The sequence below is a fragment of the Boleophthalmus pectinirostris genome, unplaced genomic scaffold, assembly GCF_026225935.1.
Source record: "Boleophthalmus pectinirostris isolate CB_2022bp ecotype Guang Dong unplaced genomic scaffold, ASM2622593v1 HiC_scaffold_18, whole genome shotgun sequence".
Lineage (NCBI taxonomy): Eukaryota > Metazoa > Chordata > Actinopteri > Gobiiformes > Gobiidae > Boleophthalmus > Boleophthalmus pectinirostris.
In genome coordinates, this window is record NW_026571133.1 from 29,254,273 (window position 1) to 29,277,948 (window position 23,676).

General features: G+C 39.0%; 2 protein-coding genes across 3 annotated transcripts in view; both read right to left on the reverse strand.

Annotated features, from left to right (window-relative positions):
• Positions 1 to 870, reverse strand: part of pdlim5b (PDZ and LIM domain 5b) — a 30,317-nt gene extending 29,447 nt beyond the window's left edge. The window contains exon 1 of the mRNA XM_020925239.2: positions 739 to 870. The gene's annotated coding sequence lies outside the window, so the exon portion shown is untranslated. The remainder of the gene's footprint in view (positions 1 to 738) is intronic.
• A 2,850-nt stretch (positions 871 to 3,720) lies between these two features.
• opn4xa (opsin 4xa) overlaps positions 3,721 to 23,676 on the reverse strand; it is a 38,797-nt gene continuing 18,841 nt past the window's right edge. The window contains exons 1-10 of one of the 2 annotated variants that reach the window (XM_055154005.1): positions 13,215 to 13,317; positions 10,145 to 10,280; positions 5,846 to 5,979; positions 5,540 to 5,743; positions 5,287 to 5,458; positions 5,041 to 5,202; positions 4,442 to 4,549; positions 4,200 to 4,374; positions 3,919 to 4,058; positions 3,721 to 3,832 (exon numbers count right to left, since the gene is read on the reverse strand). In XM_055154005.1, coding sequence (XP_055009980.1) covers positions 3,802 to 3,832; positions 3,919 to 4,058; positions 4,200 to 4,374; positions 4,442 to 4,549; positions 5,041 to 5,202; positions 5,287 to 5,458; positions 5,540 to 5,743; positions 5,846 to 5,979; positions 10,145 to 10,278 — 1,260 coding nt within the window. In that variant the 5' untranslated portion in view covers positions 10,279 to 10,280; positions 13,215 to 13,317 and the 3' untranslated portion in view covers positions 3,721 to 3,801. Of the gene's footprint in view, positions 3,833 to 3,918; positions 4,059 to 4,199; positions 4,375 to 4,441; positions 4,550 to 5,040; positions 5,203 to 5,286; positions 5,459 to 5,539; positions 5,744 to 5,845; positions 5,980 to 10,144; positions 10,286 to 13,214; positions 13,318 to 23,676 lie in introns of those variants that run through there. The other variant, XM_055154004.1, reaches the window with a different exon arrangement.

Below are 23,676 nucleotides of genomic sequence, written 5' to 3' on the forward strand. Positions count from 1 at the left end.
AAATTACATAAGATAAAGTTGGACCTTTTCTCAATAGTTTTAGAGTGTTCTTCATCAAGAGACTACCCAAACAAGTGTAAAAAAAAACTATTATTTAATGTTGTCAATTATTGAGTGTTTTATTGTGGTATACAAATTTGTATTGATTAACTGAGTATTGATATAGAATGTCAAACATTGTATTCAAATAGAGTTTGAAATTTCAAGTGACACAGAGCTAAGCTGCAGTTGACTTTGCATTTGAATGATACCAAAAAAGTAACTGACTTTAGAAAATCTTTGAGCAATAAATCACCTTGTGCCCTTTTAGACCATAGCAAGACTTCTAGCCCAGTCACAGACCCTATTGGTTATTTATTGCATCAATAGAAGAGGTGAAAATTCTAAATTGCTCAGTCTGTCGAAGATCTCTCCTTTACAATGTTGTTTTCTTAATAGGTAGGCTATAGCACTCACCTCTACCTGTCCTGGCTTACCTATGAAAACAATATTCATTCAGTGAGTAGTAAATTTCATGATGCAAAGATATAGGTTTATATTATTTTATTTTATTTTATTTTATTTTCCTCATACTACCGTTAATCAGATTTGCATCCTAAAGTTATCCTGCAATGTTTGATATCATGAATGTCTCTGGAAACGTGAACAATTAGGTAGGCTTCTACATTTCTGATCAGCATCTATGAGCTAGAGAAACTTTTTGCTGCCACAATGAATAAAAGTTGTTTTGTCTCCTACCTCGCTCGTGTCTTAAGGCCGGTCTGGAGTGCTCAGAGAAGCGTGCGTCCTGGTCTGTCGGTGCACTAGTTTGTCAGTGAAGTGAATTTAGCGGAACTTGGACTTCCGTGTATAGGCCAGCCCCAGCCCTCGCAGCAGCAGCAGGGGGAGAAGGAGGAGGGCTCCCGTGTGTAGATCCCTCCAGCCCATCCAGTCCCGAGCAGGCATCGGCTTGTCTCTGCCGGTGAGTTTGATAATAATGCTTCAGCATAAGCCACGCGAACTTCAAGGCTCGCATTACTGTAGCATACTTAGCAGCCTACCTAATCCAGAGTCAGTCACAATTTTCGGGACGAAGACCTTTGTAAAATCAGGTCTTATCAATGTTTTTGGATTACCTTACCATATCACTATTCCCATGTGATATTTCATTAAAATAACTGAAGTAAATGGTGTGAGAGATAAAATAAATTCCATTGCAAAGAATTAGAATATGTTTGCCTTTTGTTAATTGGTGTCATTATTTTTACTGCACCTTCAAGCCTGCCGAGTCCAGATATGAGCAGGCTATTAGTTAAAATTCAGTGACATATTTAGTATGAATTGGTAGCGACATAGGGTAGTAAGCTGTATGTCCGTACTTACTTACTTACTTAAATTACTTACATACTTATATTACTTACATATTTATATATACTTATATTTATTGTGCGTTTATGTGCAGTCATAGACATATGTGTGCGACTGTATGGGTTCGCCCTCTAGTGGTAGAAATATGTTTTTACATGCTTTTAGTTATCGCTCGTAGAAAATCATGATCACTCAAAGTAGGAAATTAGCAAGTGGACACGGTACACGTTTACCCCTGAGACAGCTGGTCTGAGACATATTGGGTTTATTTTACTGCTATACAATATCATTAACAATGTATTTAGCCATTTTTTATTCCCCAGTACTTACATTCTTTATTAAATTCTTAAAGCTAGTATCTGTAAGTTTAGTCTGATTTAGTAAATGGATATGAAACCTTTCCCCAGGACTCCCACATCTGGCCAACAGGATTGTAAAAGCAACAACTGTTATGAAAAACAATATTTCCTCTTAAATATGAATTATCAAAGTACAATTAAGCATTTTTTAAATTTTTATTTATTTTATTTTATTTATTTATTTATTTATTTATTTTTCATTTTTCAGGCTCACTCGTGAACTCTGGTCTTCTTCTGCTGGCACACTGTCAGACAGCAGTAAATTAGGTAGCATCTAGTGGTGTTATGTGAGAATACAACAAGGCCTGGACAGCCAATCTAACTACAAATGACAGCTTAATTAAGGCCATCATTTATCAGCATTCTATCTGGAGCCAATACTGGTTCAACCAATAGACAGTGTGGGCAATGATTAGATTCGATTATCAATAATATGTAATTTGTTAATTATATTAAGATATTACACACATCCAGACACCAAACACCAAGCAATGATAATGTCAGTGTGGCTTTATGCAGTCTGCTCCATATTGTACCACACTGCTCTGGTCTTCAAATTTCCACAGTGAGATAAAGTCTAATGCTGTACAGACAGCTACATGTGTGCCATGTCAATATATGGGTATAGAAAGCCCAGCAGCAAAATCCTCTTGTGCACAACTATTGAACCAGTGAATTGGAGCAGCCTTAGCATACCTTTATACTTTTGCATAACTGGATAAGTCAACTGGCCTGGAAATCCGGGAATTAGAACCACAAGTTCAAAGGCTGTGGAGGCATTTATTGAAGCTGAGCTGTTGGTCTAAACCTCTCTGGTTTAATGGATGGACTGCACAGAATCATTGAACATACATGTATAGTGTTGTCAAAATAGTGGTGAATCATATAAATCTCTTTATTTTTCACTATAAATATATATTTAAAAATATAAACAATAGCACCAAAAGTTACATTTATAATTACAGAAATGTGCAATGTTGTTGTCATGGTGCAGTACATCTGGTGTTGAAAGTGAAATCTGTGTACATTATGTTTCCTCAATACATACTAAAGTACTAAGTACAAAACTTGACCAATATCCTCTTTTATACCATAGAATGTATTGTTTTCATTGAAAATGAATTATTTTATGCAACTATCAGTTTTATATCAGAGGATTGCATCATTATGGACCAATTTAATAATTTATTTATTTTTTAAATCCTAAAGTAATTGCATGTAGTTACAATGCAAGATAATATCAGCAACATAACCATGTCAGTTATAATGAACAAATATGAAACACAACCAAACAAATAACCTAGTGTACAAGCACCAACTTCTTAGTCTAAAAATCATGCTGGTTGCCCACAAAGCAACACCAGAGCATTCTAGACATTGTACAGATATTAGTGTCTGGTTGACGCCTCAACTTTGGAGAGATATCAGCACAACATATGTATTTTAATCAGTAAACAAATGTATATTCTTTAAATGTAAAGTCAAGTGTTAAAATGTCAAGTGTAAACACTAGGAAGATTTTTCAGAACAAATGACTGCAGTGCATAAACGTGTCTACTTGGCAATTCCAAAGAAACATTAAATTTAGAAGCTATAGAGATCGGGATTGTGTCATCACACCTCTGAGAATGCGAAAATACTAAATACTAAACTTATTATTATTACACATTAATGTGCTAAATGTACTAGTGACCCTGCTTCTTATATAGTTGTTCCTCTGTTGTTTTGTTTACTTTTTACTTTTTGCTAATATATCTCTGTGAATATTTTGCATGTTTGTGACATTCGATCTTAAGATCTGTAGACTTACAATACCTACCTTGGTGCTTTTATATAAAAAAACACCTTGGGGCTATAAATTGTGGATCTTGTCTTGCCAATGGCATCCATTTAATTGAGATGAGCTACTTAATCTCAGGATATCACATTAACAGTACTAACTCTCCAGAGTTGAACTTGTACTTTTATTCTCTGTATTCCCAGCTCATGTGTCTGAACCTGGTGTTCGTTATTCCCGCTTCATTTTGAAGTGTTCCTCACACATAAGGCAGCACCCTTTTTGAAGACTCCACTTGTGGAGATTTTTTGCACCTGCTCAGAGGGCTCTTGTTGTTTGTGATAGTAAACTAGAAATAAATGCATTAATTAATGATTGTTACATAAAGATTAAAATATTAATTTTAGTTAATATAAGTTGTTCAGAAATCTGTACCTTAATTCTACGTGTTTTCTTCCACTTTCCCGAATGTCTGTTGATTTGTTTACTTTTTCTGTCAGACTGCAAAGAGAGAAACTTAAAGGTATGCAGTGACCCTTGTCCAGAGGATCCAGCTCCACATCGCTCCACACCTGCTACAGAGACCAATTGTGAGTCTACACAATAACTTTTAATAGTATAAAGTAGATAGAGAAATATCCCTGAGTTGTACACAGTTTTGCACTTGTATAGACATAATTATTATATATGTTTGTTATATAAAAATACAAACTTACTGTGTCAGATGTAGACATGGAGGAGACTCGTTGAAACTTAGTTTTGGTTCCTGAGGACTGTCTGCTTAGCACTGATTCTCTAAAAGATGATTCACTCTGTGAAACTGACATAGTGTCCCTCCTCTGGGTTTGGGCCAGGAAGTGGAAACAGCGGAATTTCTCTGCCAGAGTGTCCCTGTTAAAATAACATACAATAATACAACACCAACTTAGGCCATTTTCTTACTGCAGATGATACTAACCTGTATTTCGAATGAATGATGGCATAAATGAAAGGGTTGTAGATGGCTGAAGCTTTAGCGATCACTGCAGGTACAGCTTTGGAATAAGGGTTGAGAATGCCTCCATATCTAAAAAATATTTTTAATCATCCTAAAATTAAATTAAATATTAAACATTACATTATACATTGGTGATTAATATTTTCTGTATTATGGTTGCAACAAATGATTATTGGTTAGCAATTAATTTGATTAGTCAACACATTAAATTACACATTATGGAAAGGGTAGGAGGATGTAAATTCTTGATAGCTTCAGCAAGAAGACCAACTTAATGTCTTCATTACATTACAAAAAAGTTTGGTAATGGCTTTGGTAAGTATTTTGGCATACAGAGGACAATATGATAGAGCATATTTACAGATAATTCACATAATAAAGCATGTATTTTGTTGTGTCATTTTAATTAAATATTGCTCCTCCATCTGACGTCTTCTGGTCTGTGGTTGCAAGTCTATGTGCATACACCTCTCAAACACCATTAAAAGTGATGAGATGAGGTCTTACTGTATCTTATTATTTATTCAATGACTTTAACATTAGATGTTTACTATATTTACCCTGCCCAAGCGATGAGAGTGACACAAGCATACGGCGACCAGGAAAGCACAAACACAATGATAACAACAAAGGCAATCTTTGCCAACTTCCACTCGGTCTTTATGGACTGCTGCTGGATCAGAGTCGACTTCCTCACCTGAGAGCCCAACTTGTCTATGTCTCTGTTCAAACAGAAAAGTGTGTTCAAAAATACGTACTTTGTATACTTTATCAGCTTATATAATTAATAGTGAAAAGGAAGTTACCTACTAGTATGGCGGATGGCCAGGAACATACACAAATAACAATAAGAAATAATTCCCAATGGAATGAAGAATACAAAACAGCATAACATCAAAGTGTAACTTTTGTTTGCTGGAGTGGATGTCACATAGTCCCATGTGCATGAGGTCATCAGGCCTTCAGGGATATAGGAGCCTGAGCACAGCCAGAGGAGAGTGTCAGTGCATAACACATGCACGCATGGTTTGATGTCAGAGGAGAGAGAGTTAAACTTACTCCACCCTAAAAGTGGGGCCAGGCTCCAGGCTAAGGAGTAGACCCATACAAGCGCAATGATGAAGCAAGTTTGTTTCTTGGATGACCACTGTATGGCTTGCAGTGGTTTGGTAATAACAATGTAGCGGTCTACAGAGATAGCGAGAAGGTTTATCATAGACGTGATTCCAAAGAGAGCCCCACAGAAGGCATACATTTTACACCCTGCATAGACAGATCAGGAGAACATTTGAATAATGACTTCATTGAAAAAATTTGTGATTTGAAATGTATTTCAGAATGCAGTATAGAGCTACAAGTAAATACCAGTTTCTCCAAAGATCCATCCTTTGTACAAGGAGTTGACAAAGAAAATTGGAGACTGTGTGATGGCCATAAGGAAGTCACTGATGGCCAGATTCATGATGAAGTAGTTTGGTCGAGTCCTTAGCTTCTTGTTACTGAAAGTCACAAGGTTTATTAAAGCTTCTTTATTGTTATTTTACATTTACTAGTTGTACATACAAGATAGTAGACTATGTGGATAGAATCATACAGAAGCACGTATACATCTGTTAGCGCAGAGTGATTGTTTGGTTTATTAAGATTTTCAAGAGCCTTAATCTTTCAGTCCAGCAGATTACAACATTGATGGAAAAGACTTTGAATGGTTCTAAAAGAGAACAAACTTGGACATGTATTGTAGCTTGTATTGTAGCACCGAGACCTGTTAAAATAAAACTTTTTAAAACACGATATATTGGTACAGAGAAATATAATGATAAAGGATAATATTGAAACTACTTTATGTCAATGACACATTAACAAAAAAACTAGATAATCCCAGTGAATCAGTTTTTAAATAGACCGTATAATTTAAAGGTCTGAGCTGCAACAAATAGCCAAAGAACTCAAATCTTATAACATTACAATTAAAATAACAACAAATTCCCCATTACTGAGCATATGAATAATATGAATATATATATAAATCATGAAAAGCCTAGTAGAACCTATTGTTTGGAGTGTTGTGGAAAATGAGCAGCACATATAGCTTGTGAGCAGGTGCAGCCTGGCCCCAGTGTGGAGTGGACAACCTGCATGCTTAGTGCTCACCATTGTAAATAGAGCATACTACAAAAGAATGAACTCAATGTTTGAAGCATCTGTGCATGTTTTGGCAAGGTAAAAGGTCTGGTAAAAGGTAAAAGTCTGGATGACTTTTAATCCAGATGGTTTACAGCTCTGTATTGAGATACAAATATTAATGCCATTTAAAAAAGTGTAGTTTTGTAGCTGTGTAGTTTTTCTTAGCCCACAAAACAAATCTATATTTTAGTCATCCTCCTAATCTACAACAGTTTATGGAATTTTAATCATCAGTGTTGCCAATAATATGTGATTGGTGAGTTTGTGCAGAGAGAGGGCAGAATAACTGTGAGCTGAGTGGACATTGAGTGATACAGCTTTTGATAAAGCTGCACATGTTTATATGTCACTAGAGATTGGTCCTTAATGCAGAAAACATGTCAGGCCCTAAACACTCTCTTGGTTCTCACTTGATTCTTCACTGTTGCCATACCCAAGAGGAGCACATATTGTTTGTACAGCAACACATTCTATTAGGGAACACACAGTGCATTTAACCATTTAAATGGTTCTATAATCTAATTGTGATCAATAATATTTGTATTGCCTGTAGATTAAGAATGGGATGGTACATTGAAATTGATTAAATATTGAATAAAGAGGCCATTGTTTGTGATGACTATATAAATCATGATAATCAACGACAGATTTTCCCAATGTTTTCTGAGCAACACAGCCTCAGCGGTTAGAGCAGTGGTCCCCCAACCTGAAGATCAGAGGTTTGATTCCTGCTTGGATCAAGTACGGTCAGTCATTCTGTCTTTAGGTAAGACACTTCACCCACCTTGCCTCGTATGAAAGTGGTTTGTGTGTGTGTACATGATTGATGGTTTGTCAGAGGGGCCAATATTGCCAATTATTATTAGTAGTAGTAGTATAATAATAATTTTATAATACTGTGTTTTAACTTAATTACATGACACATAGTCATTTGTGTATATTTCTGTAACATTGTAAACTGTAGTTTTAGTTTTAATCAGCATTGTAATATTATAATTTTGATTATGATAATCATGAAACCAAGTTTCAGTATTGCCAACTGTAGACAAGGTGTTCTTATCCTTGTACAAACCCCTGCATGTGGTTTAGGTGGTCCCACTGGGCTGACTGTGTAAAAAAGAGTAGCTGACTAAACTATTGGATTTATGCATTGATTGATTTTCAGTGCAGTTAGAAAATCACTGGGCTGTTTCCTCTCTTTGAATGCCTGTAGGCAGCCACTAAGACCTCTTTGCCTGCCCTTGTGACAACAGCCACATTCTTTGCTCAGTTTAAATAACACTTGTATACATATAGCATGTATGTATATAACATTTTGATGTTAAAGGGGGATTTTTTTTGTTTCAAACTGTCAGTGAAAGTTTAAAAATACCATTACAGAGACGCAGCAGCTTTGTAATTATGATGACCAAAAAAAAGAACGAAAATCTATCAACTGTGGATGTGTTAAAGCCAGATAAACATCAGCCAATAGAAAACGAGGCTCCCTCATTTTCTATTGGCTGTTAGGTTGTCAGTCAAACTCCCTAGTGTAACTGACTCGTCGGAGCGCGGGGATTATGTGGTTTACACAGCGGTTCTTAGAGGCTTTTTCGAACTGTCGCTTCCTCGCATTTCGCACAAAGTTTGTCGCGACGGCGGATGAGAATCCACGACCGGTTCGCCGCAAAAGAAAGTCAGTTTTTGAGGTCGCTGAAAGAAGAAGAGAAGAGAAAAAGGACCAAAGCCAAACTGAGGTGATTCTTGGAGATCTCGTCCAGCGATGGCACGACTGAAGCAGACGAAGGGTCTAAAAACTGACGCGTCGGTCGCTGAATTACTTCTAGACAGGTCACTTCAACAGTAATTCTGAACGCGCACAAGGACTGTCGCTGTATTTCTCTTCCTTTAAAAAATCCTCTATACAACCTTTAATGTTTAATTTAATCAACATCAGCCACCCACTGACCACTCACATACCCCAGTAGATATGACCTTCCATTATGGTTGTTCTACTTACTGTAACATGTCACTGCATCGCTTAGACATAATCAATTCCAGCAGCTGAGCTGTTGTCTATCAGATTTTTCCCAGAATTCTCTTGTGCCCCTGTGGTAAAGTCATTTGTCACTTATTTAAGCCATGATTACTGGAGAATCCTTGTGAAAAGTGATTTGTTGTTGACTGTGGTTTATGTTTTATTTTAATAACCTAATGAGGGGGATACTCATTAAGCTAAGTTTTGCGAATACAATAATGTTTGAAAATGGGCCAAAATAATTTTAAACGTCCATCAGAAAAACATCAAAGCAGTGTGGCACTGTGGCAGTACATTGAGTTTACCTTGACCTTGGCAATGTAACTCGTATCCACAGATCTGATCACAAGATAAACAGTTATCTTAGATTCAGACCAGTTGATCCGGTGTAATTTGAACCTATAGAGCTCAACCTAAAATGAGAAGTACCATATTTTCCGCACTTTAAGGCACTCTGAATTATAAGGCGCACTGTCATAGAATGGTCTATTTTTGAACTTTTTTCATAAATAAACCTCACTGGACTTTAAACAAAACACAACAGTTAGATGGCTCAGTTGTACTTTGTTTGGCACGTTCACAGTGACTCTAAGCTTTTTCAATTGTGGCACGTAGGGAGAGTGCTGTCTGGGACAGCTGGATTGTTGGCGTGTTCGCAGTGACTCAGTTGTTCAGTTGTGGCTAGAAATGGCACAATGCACTCGCTTTTTCAGTTCGTTCCTTCGTTCCATTCCTCGTCCGCGTGGAGTGATGAGTGTGAGTGCAGGTGTTTGTCGCTGCGCGGTCGCTGTCTGCTCCGTGCATATTTACGTGCGCTGCAGGTGGTGCGGCTTTGTAGTTGTGCTCGGACACCCGAGTGGATCAGTGTATAGGGCGCTATGGATTGCGGGGCATGCAGTCGTTTTATGATGGGGTTGGAGGCTTAAGAGTGCGCCCTATGGTGCGGAAAATACGATATTTTAAAAGCAAAGACTACAACATCAGAGGCACATTTGTAATGGTTATAAGTTCAGAAATGACAATTCCATGTCAATAAACCAGATTTTTTCCACAATGACAGTAAGTGGTCTAGTCTAGTTCAAACTCTGTATTGAACCATTCAGATGTGCTGCCTGCCACTGTGTATTGAACACTTTCCATTTGTTACATTACAGTTATGCTGTTGTCATTGTTTTTTATCTTACCATTGGAAAATGTGATACCATACATACAGTGCAATGTGGAGTTAAACTTCCTAATATTTTGAATATTTCAGTGTTTGGTTATCTATTTGATACGTTCAAAGTTCAACACATCTGAGGTAGCAGCTAGCGCCTCCTTTGTCATAGCACAATTATTGCTTGTTCACCATATGTGCTATAGATGCCATTTGAAAATGTTTGTTTATCATTTCTAATATAACAGTATAAAGCACTGTTGCTTATTCACTGTTTTATTTTCATGCAGGGAATGATTCTTACCAGTAAAATGCGTACATAACCAAGGCATTCCCAGTTACGCCAACTGTTCCAATAACCAGGACGAAAAAGGCGACAATGTAGTGGGCGTGGTCTTGAACATCCACCTGACGATAGAATCCATGCTCCTTATCCATATCTGCACTAACACAAGACACACAGGGGCTGACATGAATAGTTGGTCAAGGAGGACACTTTCTGAGTCCAATCAAACCATCTACTGTGTAACCCTGACCCACTAACCCAGAGCCTTACATAAGTGCACTTCTCAGAAAAAACAAGTGTAATATGTAAGTGTAATGTCTTTGGGGCTCAGATGTACCAACCTGACATGTTATAGCTTTTCACAGCCAAAACACTCCCTCAGTTACTTGTGGTATTTTGTTTGTTTATCAAAAAAAAAAACAGCTGAGGATTTTGAAATGTATTGAACTGAATCTGAATGAAGATTGAGATTCAGTCATATCATAATTTACGCAGGTCTAAAGGGGTCTAAAGCCAATGATTTGTTAGTAAAAGCATTGGAGACTTTGAAGGAAGAAATCTGATTTTATGTTTGTGTTTAATGGCAATTGTTTAAGTTCAGTAAATTAATACTGAAAGCCCTGTTTTTTTGTATTTGTTTGTAATAAGGTAAATAATATCAAATAAAAACAAAAAAGTCATATCACTCAGCTCTAAAATCTTATGCTTCAAATGTTTTAATAAATAGACAAAGGCAAAAAATTGTTTATTGCCTGAGGTCATTGTAGGAAGATTGTTTTGTTCCTTTTATTCAGGTTTAGAACTGGAAAAAATCCTGGTTTGTACCTTTTGTGGCGGTCTCTGTATTTGCATTAGACTTTTTTTTTCTTTTTTTTTTTTTGTATGACACAATTCATGAGTTCAGTGCTTGCACGTGGAACACATGTCTATTTTACTTTTTAAAATCTGAGGAAATCCACACATTTCCTTCCAGCTCATAGTTGATATTTCCAAATAAAACACTGATCACTGCCGTTTTACACCGGAAATTTTGGTTTTAGGGCTTTAACAGTGAGGTTCAGGTCGAATGTGAACAATATATGCTTTGCTTGTTAGCTTAATTGGATAGTGCACACAGTCAGGACTAGCACTACAATAATATGGCATGTTTTCAGAAGGAAGATGAACCTTTGATCTAAACAGAAAAGCATGCTACCTACCTAAGTGCAGGTGTTTTTATAAGGATGTTATGAGAACTGCCTGGGCCCAGTCTCCAATAAATTATCATGAGTTGCTATTAAATCACACCAGATTATTGATGAATATTTATCTCTGCAATTAACCTGTAACCTGGGAAGTAGGGCAGTTTCATGTGTTATTGTAATATCTGAGAATTACTTTAAGCACATTTTATTTAAAATAATTGGTGTCAGCGTAAATTTAACTACTGATAAAGATAATATTTTAGCCTTTGAAATCATTTATAGCCACATGCAATAAAATGTGATTTTGTTGACTGTTTTGAAGCTCTTGGTGATCAATACATTTTGATTACAGTTGGTGAAGACAGTATTTTTAATAATGAAAATGGGTTTTTTCTCTGCTGAGCTAGTGCTTATAAGAGGATTTCTGTGTTCTGATAATGTGATGAAATTAAGAGTTTGCACGATGTCACATATTATCATCATCCCTTTTGGGCTCCAATCTTTTCCACTGTAACACCTTTATTTATTAAAAATATACAATTCTAAATATATTTATAACATGTAACATTTATAATGTCTTAAAAACAGAAATTCCAAACAGAAAATGTCTAATCATGCACAGCTATTGGTGCTGTACATTTATAAATATTGAAAGGAAATAATAACCCTCTCTCTACTTGTGCTTACTCAGAGACCTTGAGCTGGCCAAATGACCCACCTCACTAAGTGTTCACTTAAGCCTTGTTTCGGTTGGCTGGTTAGCTGCATGATCGTCAAAAAGCAGAGAGTGATGAACTTCACATTTTTGATCATCAAATGACCAGTACACTATAGAGCTATAATTGAACTCACCTCTTTAACACACTGATATTGATGAAAACAAATCAGCTGAAATCAGTTATTTTGTGAAGGAATAATCTAGAACAGCTAAATAATGAATCTCACAATTCTTTACTTTGTCCATCTATAACAAGTAAACAATGAATGAACCTTCCTATAATTAACAGTAATTGTAGAAAATAAACATGTAACAGACATATGGTAATAGAGCTGTGAACTCTACACGGGCCAAAAGCATTATTGGAAAGGGAAGCTAAATCCTCTGAATGTCTGGAGGTGGAGATTATTTACCATTTATTTATGGTACACTATGTCTCTGTACATTGTCCCTTCAAATAAAGACTTAACTAAACTAGTAAATGATATATTTACAAGAAAATAATATGACAAGTTACTTTGTTATTCTAAAACAGCTGCATGTAAACAGCTTAAGTTTTGCCTAGAGCCAATTGTGACCCCCCATAGTGGAGGAGCAGACACAAGGCCCTCTCACACCTGGATATTTACCTCTGTGTCACGCTCTCATCATCCTTTTGCATCAAATGTTGTAACTCATATCTCTGTTACCATGTCCACCTGCCCCATGCATCTTTTATCACAGGACTTTAAATAAGTGAGCCAAGTTGTGTTCTGAAAGCAAATGGTCTGATGCAGTTTAGGAACACAAGTACAGTTTTAATATTCTCACTGTCAATCTAATATTTAAAGCCATTAATGTTGTATGTTGACTTTAATTGGCCTAAAATTTTTAATGTGCTATTGTGCACTAAAACAGGATCATAAAGACAGAACAGGCAGTAAGCCTATTATACATAAGAAGTACTCTCACATCTGTGGGAAATCAATTTATGTTTGTGCTCTTCTGTTGTAATTTGTCATTTCCTACAATTTATAGTTTGCTCTAATATCAGAATCAAAATAGTAGTTTTTGTGTTTTTGTCTTAAACTATAGTATGATGTCATAGTGTAAAATTACTGTAACACCTACATTACTTTGAAAGTATTTATAACTGTAACAGTTTTTAGTTATAAGCTCAAGACACAAGATGACTCAAACAACTTACTTTATCTTGCCTGAAGAATGTAGTCCTTCCTCCTCTCTTAACTTTTGTGATCAAAATCCTAGTATGTAAAACACTGTCAGCCAATCCACAATGCTGATGTTGGAAATAGATGATATTGTTGAGCGCCTTCTTAAGCCCAAAGATGTGGATCCTATCTCTCTGAGAGCACTGCAAGTGTAAGCTGCAGCTATCAGCGCTTATAGGAGAATATGAGAATTCACAGAAAGAAGAGGCAGGCAGCAGAGCATTGACCCATCCCCCTGCTGGCTGCCCATCACACACAGCATTCATATAGCAGCAGTGTGCATCGATCAGCCCTGTGTTCTGTGCGCACATGGGTGGAGGAAGCACATGTGTTACTCTAAGCTGTGCTGTTTATATTCCTGGCAACGACTTACATTTCTGCAGAAAGACAGACTGGACTTGGCACAATGGATTTTGCTGCCTTTTTTTTCCCATGTAGTTGACCCCAATTTAAAAAGGTGGAACAGTGAGTAAAATGTAAATAGTAGCTGAACTGTATTATCATTTGAAGGTCACAAAACAACTCTAGAGAAGAGGAGCAGTTACTGTATAAATTCATAATGGCTATTTTATTAAAAAAGTGAACTTGATGGAAAGCTTGCCATGGAAACCTTAATGTGACTGAGATATTTAATAGTTTACATTTTATTGTAGTCATGCAGGAATTTGACTATTTTACTGTTGTCAAGTTTGTGTCATTTTACATACAATTATCTTAGTTTATTTTTCACTTCTGAAAGTTACACATATGTGACTGCTCTCTGGTGGACAGTGTGTGTATTACAAGAGAATAAGTCTGGTGCGTTTGAAAGCTTTTACATAGTATCAGACATGTCCTCTGCTCACTCTGGTGTAAAAGCATCCAGAGAGGCCCACTCAGATAAAAGCTTCTCAATGTTCAGCTTCTCATGCACAATTGAGCAAGATGCCATGTTCTCACCTCTCTGTTTTGCACACTTTAGTCTATATGTTGATGTTGATATGTTGATATATGTTGATAGATAAAACATATATTTTTTAAGTCTGTTTACCCACTAAATTTGTAGGTTGTGTCCCCAGCGATTACACAGGACATTTTCTGCATTTCCTGCCCAGGCCTGGTTGTTTGTGTGTTTTCAATATAAAGAGAAATCTACTGGCGCAAAGAGCAGATAATGTGAGGACCAGCTGATTCTCTCGAGGACTTTTGCATCATGGGTACAAGGCTGCTCAGTGTGCTGTGTTGTAGAACAATGTCAGCTTTCAGTATGAATGAGTTCCTCAGCTAATTCATAAATACTGAATAAATGTCAGCACTTTTTATACATTTAAAATATCTTTTATTATTAATGTGATTCTGAAAAAAAAAATCTATAATGAGCAAAAGGCTTGGATTTAATGTCCTGTGTGAAAATCAGTGTTTCACACAGATTCCCACCACCAATCACACCTTCCACACCACTTGAGCCGCTGTCACCCTTTAATAATGAAAGCATTACCAAATAAAATTACATATTACCTGAGCTGTTTTGACTGATTTAGCATATTCATGACATGTTTATACTCCATGACAATGACACTCCGTGTGTCATGCAAACCATTTACTAGTATTAGACTATTTTCTATGTCTAAAGGACAAACTAGTAAGTATGTTGGAGTGGGGGCTGTGCATCTGCTAACACATTGGGTGAATGTAACACCTGTCACAGGCACATTGACAAAAGCAAGGGCTGCTCTATATTCACAAGTAAATTGTACTGTCAGATGTTTCAATCATAATGGGAAAAAAAAAAAAATCAGTTTTAAGGAGTGTTCAAGATTGGCTGAAGTCAGCCTTCTCAACAACAACAATCAAGCCACCAATTACTGTCAAAATGGTCTGTCACCTCTGTCACCTTTTCAGGCGTGAAAAGGACAAAAACTTACCACAGAAAAGGTCTCCGTAAAAGGAAGTAGTACTTGAGAATTATGTGGCTTGGCTATAGTTCTGGGCAGTTTGAACTGAATCAAGATCTCATGATCATTGATGGTCAGCGAGGGCTTTTTAATATACAGAGGTTTGCCACAACTCCTCTGTCAGTAAAAGCATGTGGATTTGGCCCAATTTTGTGTTAAATCTCATATATACTGTGTGCATAATTATTAGGCAAGTTGTATTTATAAGGATTAATTTTATAATTGAACAACTACAGTGCTCTCGGTCAATCCAAAATGTTAATAAACCTTGAATATTTAAGAATGTAAAAGTGAAGTTTTGCCTTTTTTAGGAGAAAATCTGAGTGCACAATTATTGGGCAACTATTAATGTGCAGAATTATTATGCAACTAAATGAAAAATGAACATTTCCCATTCTCATTTATTTTCATCTGTCAGAAAATCTCTTGACCATCAAGTTTTTGTGCAGCAGCAAACACAGCCTCCCAGACACTGTTCAACGAGGGGTACTGTTCTCCCTCACTGTGAATCTCCCGTTTAAGAAGGGCCCACTAGTTCTCAGGTGGGTTTAGGTTAGGTGAGGAAGGGTGCAATGTCATTATTTTTTCATCTTTATGGTATTTATTAGCTAGGCAGGCAGTGGAGAACTTCAGTGCATGTGAGCATTGGAGCATTATTTTGCATAAAAATCAATGTCCTCTTGAAAGATGCAGACTTTTTCCTGTACCACTGTTTAAATAAAGTGGCAGTAGGTTTTGGAGTTCATTTTCAGCCCAATAATTCCATAATACCCCACCTCCACCTTGCTGGTGTCTGAGTTGAAGTGGAGCTCTGTGCCCATTACCGATCCAGCCACGGGCCCTCCATCTGGTCCATCAAGAGTCACTCTCATTTATCAGTCCATAAAACCCTTGAAAAATCTGTCTTCAGATATTTCTTGGCTCAGTTTTGACTTTTCAACTTATGTTTCTTGTTCAGTGGTTTTAGCCTTCCTTACCATGGCCATGTACTGAGCACGGAAAACCTTGTACTTCTGGGCACTCCAGGTAGGTTACAGTTCTGGAATATGACAGCGCTGGAGGATGATGGGTTTCTGGTAGCTTCATGTTTGATTCTTCTCAAATCTCTTGCAGTTAATTTGTGTCTCAGGTCACAAGTTTCTTGTGACACTGTTGACTATTTGCAATACAATGTTTAATGGTTCTGTGAGAGTGCTGCATTCCTCTGAAAGATTTTTTAAATTTTTTTGACTTTTCAGAGTCAGTTTTTTATACAGTCCATGGTTAAATCTCTTTTTTGGCCCATTATGCCTGAGAAAAAGAAGCTGCTCAATAATTCTGCACACTTGATATAGGGTGCTGAATTAGGCCACCCCCTACCTTGTTAGACAAATACACATAATCTAATACACTTATATCCAATAAGAATTCAAGTTTATACAGCTTGGAGTTGGAGAACATGCATAAAAATCATAATTTCAAAATACTCACTTGCCTAATAATTGCACATTGGAAACATTTGCATTTGTTTAGAAGAAGAAAAACATATAATTAATTGTATGGGGTCAAACACAAAATAACAGAATAATAGAATCACTTTCTGTATATAACACGTGATACTGTAGTAATAGTATAATGTATGAAAACCGCTTTGTTATTATACTGTGTCCAAGTAATTTTCCTTCAATAAGTCTAAAGTTTAAGGTATTCAAACAGTATACTAACTGGTGTTTTCTCAGGACTAACTGGTTTTGTAAGTTAATGTTCACTTAAATTTAAAATTTAAAGTGCTGTGAGTGCCTTGAAGGTGGAAAAGCACTATATTAAAATGTAACCATTTAAATCTGTTCTGATCTGCCACACACACTTTGCTTTTTGCATCTGGACTGTCTTTTGGATAGTGTATTTCACAGTCATGCACATACATGACCTTTCCAAATGACCTCACATAATAAGTGCATGCAGTGTCAAGATTTCCAATATGGCGTCTCAGCTAGCGTCCAATGATTAATGAATGAGCAGTAACCTTTATTTAAGCATTATAAGCACTGTTGGGCAAGTTACTTTGAAACTGTAATGCGTTATTTATTACCTATTACTGTCATTTCAAAGTAATTCGTTACATTACAATATTACTGCATTTAAAATGTAAGGCATTACACTACTATTGCATTACTTTAAGTTACTCTCACCAAAATATCTTTTGCACTGTATATGGACTGAACCAGGACTAAACCAGGTCTAAACCAGGACTAAACCAGAGCTGAACCAGGACTAAACCAGAAGTGAACTAGGACTAAAACAGGACTCACTGTAGGGACGGGCTCGAAGGTGACCGCAGGAGAAAGGAGCGGCTCTGCTCCGCACCTCACGGAGGTAAGAGCGGCTGTCACCCGATCGCTCTTTATGGACACCCTGCTGTTCGGGCTCGCGGCCCTGATTTCAGCAACTATTTGCAGGTACCCGAGCCGGTGCAAGAGTCTGTTACAGCGCGTAACTTCTACCTTCCTTCAGCGTGTCCAGAAGTCCAACTTTTTGTGTGATGGTTAGCATCTTCCTCTGCCTTTTGGGTGCGAGTGCAGGAGCCTTTGTCGGTGCAGAACGTTTCGTCGACATTGTGGGTTTCGTCGGGGAGAAAACTTGCAACCGTACAGCACTTCAGAATCACACTGCTAGAGATTGAACATGTATTTAAATTTGGCAGCTGAACACATTCTGTACTGTACAGGAGACAGGAGTCCCTTGGCCAGTCAGGACGCAGCGGGAGGAACACAACACGTGTTCATACAATGTAAAAAAAAAAAAGGGCATGCAAAATTGCACAAAAAAAAAACAAAAAATAAAAATCTGCGAAACAGCGAGACCGCGAAAAGTAAACTGCGATAGAGGGAAGGACGAGCGTAAACCAGGTCTAAACAGCGTGGAGTTCTTTGTCAGTCCTTTCGCCCGCGGTTACCTGAAGGTCTATGAGGGCGCATCTCCGGCGTTTCACCGCTGCTGATATCGCGGTGATTTTAGCGAATTTGTATGAAGAAAAACCCACCACTTCAATCCAGGTTAAAAAAACACTGTAACGCGCGTTACTCACATTTGTACCGAGTAAAATATTACTATTTTTCCCCTGTAATGCCTTACATTACTGCGTTACAGCAAAAAGTAATGCATTACTGTAATTCGTTACTTTTATAATGCGTTACTCCCAACACTGATTATAAGTACCTGCATGATTGTATTGAGTTATGTAAGTGGCTCAACATAAACAAGACTGCAGATTGTGATTATGTGAAAAGTATTATCTAATAGCACAAAGGATCAACTACTCACTTTAATAAGAGCCTGTACTGAGCTGTCTTTATGGATTATACAGATTTATGGTCGAGAGAGAAATGAGGGGCTGTTAATGCTGACCTCATGAGCATGGTTCACTGTGTCACAGGAAAAAGGCAGCAATATGTTCTAAGTAATAACAGCTTCAGCTACACACTGACAACCCCAACAACTTAACATTTACCACTCTCACTTTTTTATGTCCCTCAAGGTAGACATGTTCAAATCAAACATCACCTTCACTGATAACAGTAATGCTAATTTAGTCTTAATTACAAAAACATAAGGTCCAAGTTGTTATATATTTGATGTTTTGGTATTCAAGACTATTGTCCAATCAGAAAGCAGAATGAGCCTCAGAAGAGTCTTTCCTTTGGGTTTCCAGTTTCAATGCTGAAATCCAGTTGGTTTAAACTTAAAATGCCCCTTTCTGGTCTGAATCCTCACTAGGTAAACCCCAGCACCTGCATCATCACTAATCAGAGGTAGTGCAGTCTCTGCAGCTCTGGAGGTTCTGAGCTTTCACACGGACTTTCACATGGGGCCTTTTAATAAGAAAAACCTGTTTCAGTGATAGTTATATTGTTTGCAAAACAGAATGGTAAGCTACATACTGTACATTTAAGGCTTTATCTGTTGAGACATCAACATTAAAAATAAAAAATTTAATGAAATGCAAATAACATTTGAATCCCTTTTACAAACATCACGTCGTTTTTTTTTTTTTTCAAAAACAGATTTGGTTTTGTAAAATGTAATTAAATATCCAAAGATTTCAACATAATATATAGTAGGAGGTATAGCAGAATGTAATGGTAGGCTTTTTTGTTCATGTTTCACTTTGCAGAGACCCCATATTATGTCTTGTATTTGTCTGTTTGATTGCTATAGAAACATGAATGCAGGGAGATCTCTGTTTTAGTTCCTTGGTATGCTGTCTGTGGATCATTAGATTGTGGTTGGACATACATAATTTCTTGTGATGGAAATGCATAAATACACACTTATCTCAGTATACTGTGCCATGACTTTTACAGTAAACTGCAGATTCTCCTTTGCTGAACCCAGGAGAGGCTAGTTATGTAGGTGGGATGTCAAGAGACCTCACAAACAACAAGATTTAAACTTCCTTCCCCAACACTTTTTTGTTCATGCATTATTTGTATGTAGTTGTGGATATTGTCTTGGCACGCAGTACTTCTTCCTCTCTGTACTTCCTCTTCCTGTGCTCTGATGCCAGGAATTGTATTATATAAAGCTGTTTATATTATAACACACAACTGCTCAGCAATATTTATAAAGTGTAACATATGCTCACCATCCTGCCCACGTAATGCTGTCCTGGTGGATTATCATTTTTTATTTCATATCCATGGCCCAGCCATTAAGAATGTATGAATGTAGCATGTTTTTTCATATTGCATTAAAATATGAAAACTTAAAGTTATAATAAGAATTTTGCTTCATTCCTCAAGCACAGATGATGACGTTTCTTCTGATTGTCATTATGAATGGCGGTTGGTAGTATAGCATAGGCCAGAATGATAAATATATATTATAAATATATGTATTATATATAGGCTATATAGTATAACGAATACCAGAAAGAGAGGCCACTATTGGTTGAACTATATCTATCAGAGCACAACGCACAACCTGATCCACTACTCACACCCAGCTCCAACAACGTCAGCAAAACTACATAAGTCTACGGTCACAGCACGAACACACGGCATCAGCGCCGCTCCTACAGCGCACGGCAAAACAACCGGAGCAGCACACTAGTTAACTATAACACTATTTACCTGTGAGGCTCCATCCGCAGATTTGTCCAAAACTATCGAAAACAAGCCTCTTACCTTCTCCAGGGGACTGGTGCAGAGCCTATACTCTACCCACTGTCCTTTTGGTTTTGTCTCCAATATGAAGAGATCAAACTAGTCAAAGTTACAGCCAGTCCATATTAGCACTAGTGCACCAGGTAGACTTAAGACCTGAAACTTTTACGCCCAGAAAGGAGCGGGCGGAGGCGGACAGAGCAGCGAGCGAGTGCCTCCGAGTCCCGGCGGCCGCAGAGCCCCCGGTGTCTTTAGGACTCATCCCGCTCTCCTGTGTGGAGGTTTAGACGAAAGTAGCTAACCGTTATTAGCCAGTGGGTGAATCAACACAAGAGCCGTAGGATTTCACCGCAGCCAGATGCACTCATTTCATCTTAATGTTTCTTTTCTTGCTTGGCACAAGGGTCCCGCTGAAGAGAAGACATATTACTCCCTAAAAACTGTTCCTCGGACGCACTTCGACTTGAAGTTGAACTCCCCCATAGCTGTATTAGTCCGGTTCCTTATTCATATTTTTTAACCTTAGTGGGAAGTTTTTGGGGATTTGCTAACCTATATATTTTTTGGAAAGGTTATAATATATGGAGTCAGAAAATCAATGTTTGCATTTGCCCAGATGTCATTATGGCGGCCATATTGGATTTTGAAAAAATGGCTGCCAAAAATCTCTTTGGAATATCTCAGCCTCTGAATAATTTGAAATGTTGATTTGAACTGCTAAACCCACATTTTCAGGGTCAGGGAATCAACATTTCGACATTTTGGTCTTAAAATGTTTGTATGAACCCGCTCTACATGATCCTGATTTTTTTATTAATTTTTTTGCTATATTGTCTGTCATAAAAATCCTATTCATAATATAAAGCCCGTGGGCGGATGAGATCCGTCCTAAGTATTTCATGTCTCTGGATTTTGTGGGTCTTGGCTGACACGCCTCTTCAACATCGCGTGGAGGTCAGGGACAGTATCTCTGGACTGGCAAACCGGGGTGGTGGTCCCTCTGTATAAGAAGGGGGACCGGAGGGTGTGTTCCAACTACAGGGGAATCACACTCCTCAGGTCTATGCCAGGGACTGGAGAGGAGAATCCGACCGTGGTTTTTGTCCCGGTCGTGGAACACTGGACACTCTCCATTGGGTGCACATGTGCTTTGTGGATCTGGAGAAGGCATTCAATTGTTCATTGTGGCATTCATTGTGGTGTTCTGTGGGGGGTGCTCTGGGAGTCTGGGGTTCGGGGCCCTTTGCTAAGGGCTGTCCGGTCACTGTATTACTGGAGCAGGAGCTGTGTTCGCATTGCCGGCAGTAAATTCAGACCTGTTCCCGGTGCATGTTGGACTCTCCAGGGCCGCCCCTGTCACCGGTTCTGTTCATTTTATTTATGGACAGAATTTCTAGGCGCAGTCAGGGGCTGGAGGGGGTCTGGTTTGAGGACCACAGGATCATCTCTGCTGTTTGCAGATGATGTTGTACTGTTGGCTTCATCAAACCAGGACCTGCAGCACTGGGGCGGTTTGACCCGTGTGTGAAGCGGCTGGGATGAGGATCAGCTCCTCCAAAATCCGAGGTCATGGTTCTCGACTGGAAAAAGGCGTCTTGTCCTCTCCGGGTGGGTGGAGAGTCCTTGCCTTAAGTGGAGGAGTTCAAATCTCGCTAATTCTCGGGATCTTGTTCACGAGTGAGGGGAGGATGGAGCATGAGATTGACAGGTGGATCAGTGCAGCGTCGGCAGTGATGCGGTCGAAAGGCAAAGCTCTTGATTTACTGGTCAATCTATGTTCACCTATGGTCATGAGCTCTGGGTAATGAACAAAAGGACGAGATCGCGGATACAAGCGCTCGAAATGAGTTTCCTTCGCAGGGTGGATGGGCGCTCCCTTAGAGATACGGTGAGGAACTCAGTCACACAGGAGGAGCTCGGAGTAGAACCGCTGCTCCTCCACATTGAGAGGAGCCAGATGAGGTGGCTCAGGCATCTGTTACGGATGCCTCCTGGACACCTCCCTGGTGAGGTGTTCCGGGCATGTCCCACCAGGAGGAGGCCCTGGGGCAGACCCAGGACACGCTGGAGGGAATGTCTCTCGGCTGGCCTGGGAACACCACGGGGTCCCCCTGGAGGAGTTGGAGGACGTGTGTGTGAAGAGGGGACTGCTGCCCCCGCGACCTGGCCCTGGATAAGCAGAAGAAATGGAATGATGTGACGGAGCGCCTGTGTTGCCCTGTCATCTCCCGACTGGCGCGTCTGCATCTGGCCAAAGAGCGCGCACGACGCTTCCTTCCCTCCCCGTTTTGCGGAGCTAAGCTCCGATAGACTGGTTTATGCAGGACCGCTCGTGTGTCTCGCGGTCCTGTTTTCCCCCAACATCTGAACGGTTTCCCGGCTAGTGCGGTCGAGGGTGCACACTCGACGCCGACGCTGCTTTCCTACCTGCAGCAGCCTCCGCGCCGTTCTTGAGTTTAGGGCCAAACCGAGGCACTTCCTGGTTGTGCTTTAAATAGCGCATAGTGGCGCGCTCCAGGGGTCATGTGATCGGGGACTCGACCATTGTGGTCTATTTGGGGTCATTTGTGGGTTTTTGAAGTTGTTTAATGAAACTTATGTTAACCTTATGAGGGGTTCTTTAAGTTATTTTTATTATGTTTATTTCCAAGTTGATTTGTGTTCCTCAATACAATTTTGCTTATGTTAATTCCTTAAAACCCCATTTTCGTTAATTGGTTAGCCCGGGGGGAGGGGCTAAGGGGGTATAAAAGGAGGGAGCTCCAGTCATTTGGGGTGGGTATTTGGCCTGACTACGTGGGTGCTGCAACTGTAAGTGATTAGTGTACATATGTTTGTAAATACTTCTGTCTACCACCTCATTTTTTTTTTGTCACTGTAAATAATTCACTCTGCACTTGGAGCTGTGGTGCGAATAAAAACCCACTTAAGTGAAGTTTTTTGACTGAGCCATCATTTTTACATTTATTTCGGACGAACCCGTGACATTTGGTGGCAGTGGTGGGATGGCCAGTCGACGGAAGCGCACACAGCTCCCTGGAAGACGTGCAGGACTGCGCTCGCAAAAGCAGGAAAGGGCGCAGGAATTAGCAGTGGATGATGGAGCCTGGGCGACAGAGGAAGAAGACGAAGCGGGTGCTGCTGCTCCAGTCCCGCAGGCAGCATTAGGCCCAGGAGAGGAGCTGCTGGCTGTCATGAGGACCTTCCTGGAGGGACAACAGAGGAGAGAGGAGGGGTTTCTGGCAGAACTCAGAGGTCTCCGGGCTTCGTTGCCAGCCCAACAACCAGAGCAGCTGGAGACTGAGCGGAGGCCAGCTGCACCTAGCTCTGCACCAGCCAGCACCGCGTCACCATCTGAG